General features: G+C 41.4%; 1 protein-coding gene across 2 annotated transcripts in view; it reads left to right on the forward strand.

Moving 5' to 3' along the window:
• Window positions 1–8,239, forward strand: part of AP1S3 (adaptor related protein complex 1 subunit sigma 3) — a 31,173-nt gene extending 22,934 nt beyond the window's left edge. For both annotated transcript variants that reach the window (XM_054983253.1, XM_054983252.1), the window contains exons 4-5: window positions 4,332–4,469; window positions 7,823–8,239. In XM_054983253.1, the coding sequence (XP_054839228.1) occupies window positions 4,332–4,469; window positions 7,823–7,858 (174 nt within the window). In that variant the 3' untranslated portion in view covers window positions 7,859–8,239. The remainder of the gene's footprint in view (window positions 1–4,331; window positions 4,470–7,822) is intronic.
• Window positions 8,240–8,508: the final 269 nt, after the last annotated feature.

Below are 8,508 nucleotides of genomic sequence, written 5' to 3' on the forward strand. Positions count from 1 at the left end.
GTATATTGTTGCTGTCCATTTTGACAGTTGCTCTTCTGGTCAGAGAACAAAGGAACTTTGATTGTCCTCTTGCTAGATATGCTCACCTATTTTGCTCACATCTTGCTTTCCTGGTCTTCTGTATGTAAATAAAATAAAGCTTAGGGCAGGCAAAGATAAAGCTGTAGGAAGCAGCAAAGTTGAGGCATTTAACTTTCATGTGTGGTTGGCATGAAATTACATTTGAAGGGGACCCTTCCTCCCACTTATGAGTTGCTTCCTTCAGCAAAGTAACCCCTTAGGTTGAAGGAGAAAGGCGTCAAACTTTACTCAGTGGAACAGAAGGTAGGGGTAGGATCCACTGCAGTATTTCTAAGTTTAATATTCATGAAAATACAATTTGTTAAAACAAGAGTTTTGGGAGCAAATAAATGTTTCAAATTTTTAAAATAGGTTAGGAAAATGTATACCATTTGGGGTAATATGTTTTCTGCTTTTAGTTCACAGGGGTTCATTATATAATATTTATGATTCAGAGGCGGCCGTCTTCCACATTCACATTGTTCTATTCATGCTTCCCTCTAGTAGTCTGAACAGAATAACTTGCACCCAATGGTCAAAATTTTTTAGGGGGTGTGTGGAATAAAATATAATTTATAAGCAAAGAGAATCCACTTCCTAGTGTACATGAGCAGCAGAATTGTTAACCTTGAGTGGGGACAGCAGTTTTGGAGCGTCCCGGGGGGGGGGGGTCTGTAATGGATTACCACCACCACCAGTCTGCCTTTTTGCTTTTTAGTTGTAAGTGGTCAGTTTTTGATTTTTAGTAAGTGGTGAAACTATCTGTACTTAATGACCCATCTCAGGGAAAATCGTCTCCCCCGCCCCACCTTCCCAGTTTAATAGCTCTGGTGCTCACTGTCCAGGAGACCTTTGTAGTTGACCCTCAGCATCTGTACACAACCCGAAAATGGTTGAGGGCAAAACCCTCATGATTCTGGGGAAAAAGTTCATAGACCTTGACCTTCTTGTGGGAAACATTTACAGCCTCCAACTTGATGGAGACAGCCCTTCTTCTTCCTGCTGTACACCTAAAATACAGCTCACAGTGTTTTTGCCCCTTCAGAATGTCTGAGGTTCCTCCAAAATGTTGCCATGTATGAGCAGTAGTAATTTCCATGTGTATGGATCCCAATGCTTGTCCTTCATGTAGGAACTCATAGAAAGATGTTTCTTTCTGCCTATATACCCATTGTGATAGTTTTGGAGCAGTTCCCTTTAAAAACTTCTCCTTGCCAAGACACCACCCAGGGGTCACATATAGACATGGGCATGAACAGAAAAAAACACGAACATGGTGTTCGTTGTTCATTGTCATCCATGAACAACGGACAATGAACATTGACAAACATGACCTGTTCACAAACATGTTCGTTGTTTGTTGTTCATGGGGGTCAGCAGGCTCTCCTCCAGCCATCAAGATCCCTACCGCACCACTCCCAGAAACCCTACCTGAGCAGGCAGCAGGAAATGTACCAATAATAAATAATAGCTTGGCCCCAGAGCCTGGCAGCAGCCCTGGAACCTGAAGGGATAGATCCCTACCGCACCACTCCCAGAAACCTTACCTGAGCAGGTAGCAGGAAAGGTACCAGTAAAAAAATAATAGCTTGGCCCAGAGCCTGGCAGCAGCCCTGGAACTTGGAGAGGTAGATCCCTATCCCATCACACACAAAGAAAATTAAAGCTCCAATGCACTCTCCCTGTCTCTCTCTCAAAGTGCCAACAGCAACTGTCTCTCCCTCACTGTCTGCAAAACCAGAGCTGGGAGCCCCCCTCTCCCCTGCTCTTTGCTTCCTTGTAACAAATTTGGAGCTCCACACTTGAAAGGAAGACCTAAATTTATCCAATTTATCAAGCTAAATTGGACTTAGATTGGGGTTTCCAGGGCAACAGCAGGAGTTCAGACAGAGTTCAGGCAGTCCCTGCCTCCAGTTGCCAAGGGAATTGATTGCAGGTGCCAGATTGGCTTGATGAACAGCAACGAAGGAGGCTTGCAACAACCACCTGTTCGTTTAGAATGGGGCCTCATGAACAGCTTGTTCACGAACAGCTGATTGGGCTGTTCGTGGCTTTTTTTAGTTCGTATTGCTGTTCGTGCCCATCTCTAGTCACAGATACCAGCAGAATTTGTTTTGGAATAGAATTGGCTTGTGTATTAAATGCTGCTAAGCTTGTGTCCAAAGTAAAGTATGTGAAGGAAACTCATACAGCAAGAGCAAGCGTTTATTTGGTACAGCAGAATTAACTGAATTAACTGTAATATTTAACAACTGTGGCTGATAGGGTTCAAGTCTATAAACTATACATGCCCAAAACCTCCATCCTGGCAGGCTGAACACAAGTTTGTTGCGTTGAAACAGTTTTGCACGGTTACAAAATCAATCCAACAAACCCTGCTATATAACATAGTAACAGGTTCACTGCTTCTCTCTGTTCCTTGCCAGTAAAGGGAGAGTTAATGAAAAATCTTTAATCCCTACACTGGGGTTTATCCCACTCCCTCAGGTCAAGCTGCATGATATGATTTCTAGTGAGATGGGCTTGGATTCCTTTGATCTGACTTGCTTTCCACACAGGAGCTGCAGGGAACTGCACCAGGGCCTGCTTCTGCTTAACTATGGTTTCTACCTGTCATTGGTTATTTGGAGCTGAAAAAATATATCATTGTATCTAAATCTAAATGTGGTCTCCAAATGAGGATCCTTAAATCCTTAGATTAGGGTCAGGTACAGAGAAAGGCTGGCTGGTGGGTGTGTGGGCATGACAGTGTGGGACGGCAACAGAGGTAACATAGCCAGGTGACCCCAGAAGCAGAACGAGGAGGAGGGGAAAGAAATGGGGAAGATGGAGTGAAAGTGCCTGCACGGGAGAGGAGAATTGTGAAAAGGCAGTAGAAGGAGAATAGGATTCCCCGTATGATTCTCGTGGAACCGCATGTCTTGCCTAATTCTGAGTCTGGATCACAAAGTGTTGATCGTAAAACTCACACAGTGGGGCCAGGTATGGGCAAGGGCCATTTTTCTGCTTAAAAGAATGGATGGGAGATTATGAGATCCTTTCCCCCAACAAGAGAAAGCACCGTTTCCTCTTGTGCTGACAACATAGAAGATTTTGGTGATTGTGGGTGCTGACAGCAGTGAGGCAAGAACAAAGAAAAATCCAGCAAGGCAAAGGGAAGGGTGGGCAGGCACAGCCTGGCTGAAAAGGAAAAAGGTTGATGGTGATGCCACTGCAAGCCAGAAAAGAAGCTGAGTGGGCAGCAAAGTGGCTGCAGCCAGATGGAGGAAGCAGCAGCCTCTTCTTTCCTTTTCCAGTCACCACTCCCTCCAGGGAGAGGAAATGGACAAGCAGCCGCCGCCAAGAGGCTGCACTACTGCTGCTTCTTTCCCCTTTCCTCAGCTTCTGTCCCTGCACAAGAGAGAAAGCAGGCAAGTGGCAGTGACAAGTGCTGGGGGAAAGTGTTGCTGCTGCTTCTCCTTTCTTCCTCTCCCACTGAAATTCGACAAGGGGTAGGATGGAGGAAGCATCTTTTGGTTCTCCACTTGTACCCCTTTTATCTATCATACGTTGTCCTTGTAAACTACTATCAGTCACAGCAGTGTTTCCTCTTCATGGGGCGGCATTCAGACAAAGAGCTGCTGTGTTGCAGAGGTCAGAGTACTGGACTTCTCCATGAGGAGCTCTGAGTTCACATTCCGCACTTAGCCACAAATCTTTTTGGGTGACCTTGGGCCAGTCAACCTACCTAGCTCACAAGGTTGTTCTAGAAATAAAGTTGGAGGGAGAAAAGCTAAGTATGTCCTCCTCATCTCTCCCATAGGATTATTCTGACCAGTAAGAGAGTTGCTGTTAATGTAATTATCGATGTTTCTTACAATACATTTCTTAGGGATACAGCAGAAACCTTGGGCACATTTAGGAATAGTCCGCCTATGTTCAGTAAACATTTGTTTATCCCTTCTGTTGTTTAATTCATTATGCTGCATCATGCATTTCTGTTGCATTTGTGTTTACTTTTTTACAAACATGGGGGTAGAAATATATTAATGTATGTGTGTAGAACTGCAAAATTAACTCACTAGATAATGTATAAGAAAATAATATGAATGTTCTCAGAACCATAACACATTCTCAGACTGAATTCTTGTGTAGTTTTGCATTTCCCTTATTCATGGTCCGCCACAAGGGTGCACACACAGAACAGGATTTTTTCTTTACAGGCTGTCCAAATTACTGTGCTCAGTGCAATAAAATCATGCCTGAATGCACTGTCCTTTAATCCTTACCAGGTTTGCGAACTGGATATTATCTTCAATTTTGAAAAGGCGTACTTTATTCTTGATGAGTTTCTAATGGGAGGGGAAATTCAAGAAACTTCAAAAAAATCTGCAGTGAAAGCCATAGAGGATGCAGACATGTTACAAGAGGTAAGAAGGTTTTGTTTTAATTGTTTGTATCCAGTTCTGTTCCAAATTTATTGTTTTGATTTTATTACGATAATCAGGAAAATACAAAAATGAGATATCAAGAACAAGATCATTTTCCTTACAATAAATTTGTGTTCTTCCTTGAGCACAAAGTTACAAAAAAGTTTTAAGGATATTCAATTTTTATCTCCAATATGACTATTCATATTATGTCTTGAGTTCTTGGCTGTTGGTGTCAGTTAAGCTACTTTTTCTCAATAATGTATTTGCCAATGAAAATCCCTTTTTCTTAGCAGAAAAAAGAGGTTAATATTCTTGCCATCTTGCCAACTGATCCAATACATATTTATACAAAAATAAGTGTATTTGGACATCTCAACAAACTCTAAACAGAGGTTTGTTGTCATTGATCACAACCATAGCTTGTTTGTTGTGTTTGTGCGCTCCTCTGGTCCCTCCCACCTTTCTCTTCCTTCTGTGCATAAAGTTTGATTAGATGCTTTCAGTTTGATCAAATGTTGATTTGCTTTGATATCCGATGACAGAAGCCTGGGCAGAAGAAAGTTTGTTTCCCTTCTTAAGCCAGGATTTTACATTGAGATGAAGGTTTAGAGTCCAAGTTTGTGGAGGAAACAAACTCTTAATTTGCCACAGGTGCCTGTATTCAGATGTTACAGCAGATGAGGACTTGATCAAATCACAAGTGTCTAATTAAGCTCTGTATGGAAGAGGGACAGAGGACATGGGAGGAGCGTAAAAACATGCAAGGATGACAACAGGTTGTGTTTGTGCACAGCACTGCCAAACTGTTTTATCATTAGAGTTCATTGTGATATGTGAACGAATCGTGAGAGATCCTGCTTCATGGTTCCATTTCCCATCTGGCCTTGGCATTCTGAAAACTGGGCTTGAACTATTCAGAAAAAAATATAACAGAGCTTGAAAGCAGGAGTGCTCATAGCTTTTTCACACCTATGGATGTTGAGCTCAATCTTTTAGTGTCTTAAAAAGTGCTTGACTACTTTTGCTGATTTGTTTTGTGCAGCACAGTGGAAGCATAAATTCCTTGCCCGAGAGCTTTAATACCAGAAAAGTATGCTGGCAACCATTCTGTCCACTAACAGCTCTTGCAATAATTTCTCTCCTTTACTCAGAGGCTTGTAAGACCATAATTGATTTGTTTCTTAAATTACCTTGGTCATAAACAGAAAATGGCATGAACAAGTAAATACTAAGAACATTTGCTCCCCCCTCGAATCTCATGCTTTTTTGGGTCAAGGCTAGGGGTACATGATACAGTTAAGCCAATGATAGCTAATGCCTCACTAATGGGGCCTGTGTAGAAACTGATGCTGGACTAATCCCTCTCCCAAACTTGCCCTAGATAGCTACAGAAATTATATGAGTAAGGTGCAAATGGTCTGTTAAAGAAAAGAATACATCAGAAAATATTATGTACCCTAAGGACTAGTTCAAGCAATAGTTCTTGTTCACTGTACTCACCAGTCCCAGATATATGCTTGGATGAACAAAGGCGATAGAGATAGAGACAGAGGAGTTAGCCGTGTTAGTCTGTAGTAGCAAAATAGAAAAGAGTCCAGTAGCACCTTTAAGACTAACTAACTTTACTGTAGCACAAGCTTTCGAGAATCACAGTTCTCTTCGTCAGATGCATGGAGGGTAAGAAGAAACTGGTCAGATATATCAATAGAGATAGAGGAGGCAATGCTAAATTAGCAACATCTAGAACTGGGTTTTCTGTGCCTCTAACCGAAATGACCATAGGAACTGTTGCCAGTCCTACCTCTGATTTCCTAATCATGTATTACATTTATCCACATGAGCATGTATTCAAGAACAGGTAGAATGACTCATGATTGGTTACAGGCTAAGCCTGGCAACTAGTGGGATGGTTGGGGATCAGGGACAGGGGCTGGGCTGCCCTTGGCATTGGCACCAACATTACTGTGTCACTTCTGGGTACAACCTGGGAGTGACAGTGGGTAGCTCCAGGAATTGCTGGAAATTCTATAGTAATGGTAAATTCTGTGATTTTACCATAGATTTTTACAATGATACCTAGTGCTATTCACCACCACTTCTGGATTGTACCTGGAAGTGATTGCTAATATGGAGGATGTTGCCATTTTTCATTTTATGTTTTCCCCACTGCCACTTGGAGCAGATAACAGGAGGCCAGGGAACCCTACTTGTGATAATATGAAGGATATTTTGCAAGCCAGCCTTATGGGAAGTTGGTGTAAGCTGAGCATATGGCACAGTAACCTTGACATTAGTGGGGCTTGGATGCTACAAGGGTAGTCATATATTGCTGGAATGTTAAACTGTGACATAGGGGTGGAGGAGCCAAAGAATGTTGCATTAATAGCATTAATATAAGTATCTAAAAATTGCAAACTAGGTTATTGTGATTAGTAAGTCATAACAATGGGCCAAGTATTACCTTGGAAATGATGTCACGCCACTCTAGGAATAGCCAAAACCTCTATGGTTTCTCCTTCCAACTGCTGGAAAGCCATCAGGCAAGGCCCACTGGGAGTAGGAAACATCACACTGCTATGGGAACATGGCAACCCTACCCTATGGTGGTTAATTGTGCATCCAATGACCAGTTAGTATTTTCGGAATTTGAACTTCCTTTTTAATGATAAATTGTTGGCCTTTGTTATTGTAGACATAAGCATGAAAATTTGAGGGGAGTATTTTGGAAAAGGTTCTGAATTCAGAAGACAAATAAGAACTTTGTATTCATAATCCTCCTTCACCTTGTTATTTCAAAACTATTATAACTTTTTAATAAAAGTGAGGAATGTGTTTGAATATTTGGGAATAATGTTGGGAATCGTGGCTACTCTTGCCAGATTAGAAGACTGATTAGACTAATCTACTGCAGCCATGAATGCTGTGTTAATGATCTTCAATTAAATATGCCAATTAGCTTCAACCCTCTTGAATTTTATGGAGCTACTAAAGGTGCCTCTTGGTACTGAACCACTTACATGCTCTGGCATTGCCAGGGTGGTATAGTGGGAGAGCCAGTATGGTGCAACGCTTAGAATGTTGGGCTAGGATCTGGGGGATGAAGGCTTGAATCCCCCACTTTGCCATTGAATCTCTCTCTCTCTCTCTCTCGCACACTTGCATGCACGCACCCCTAACGTGCCACATAAGGTCTGTTTATGAGGGGAAAATGGAGGGAAGGAGGAAGATTTTGTAAGCCACTTTGGGTCCGCAATGTGGAGAAAAACATGGCATAAGTATCTAAATAAATTATAAAGTCTCTGCGCTTCGTTACAACTAAAACTAATCGCACGATTTGTTCTTTGTTGCAGACAATGGAAGAATACATGAGCAAGCCTGCCTTTTAACTGGAACTCCCACAGGCAGGAAAAGATGCTGCAGTCAATGTACATGTAAAGGCTGCTGTTTCTAGGTGCCAGATTGTTTGAGAAACGCAAAACCCCCAAACCCTTGCAGGAGCCAAGATGGAGATCAGCTGCAGTAGCGCATCTACAGAAGTGTGCGTGTATTATACTTTATACTAATTTCCTATAATCTAATATTTTTGGCTGTCTAGACTGAACATTTGTCGTTAGGGCATTTCTTAGCTACCCAATTTTTCATTCTAAGAAATCGAAGGATATATTTATATGACTTTTGGGTCAGTTTCTGACGAGTTCGGTATAATTTTGTAAAAAAAGAAGCCATTTATTTTCAATGTGATCATTTTTCTGGACTAATAATAATGATTTTGCAAAAACTTGAGTTGTTTATTATTTCTAGTTTTAAGATTGCTTTGAAGACAGTTTGATACTCCATGAACTGATACATATTTATATCAAGAGCATTAATGTACTATAGTCCTAAAATATACACCCCAAGCCTTGCACAAGTAAGATTGAACTGAGATTTACATTAGGTAAATTTTGTTAAATCCATCTAGGACAATATTTTAACACATAAGCTGAGTAATTGAGTCCTGTTCCAAACAGTTTTGGTTTTGATCTTCTTCAGCAAT

The sequence above is a fragment of the Eublepharis macularius genome, chromosome 6, assembly GCF_028583425.1.
Source record: "Eublepharis macularius isolate TG4126 chromosome 6, MPM_Emac_v1.0, whole genome shotgun sequence".
Classification (NCBI taxonomy): Eukaryota; Metazoa; Chordata; class Lepidosauria; order Squamata; family Eublepharidae; genus Eublepharis; species Eublepharis macularius.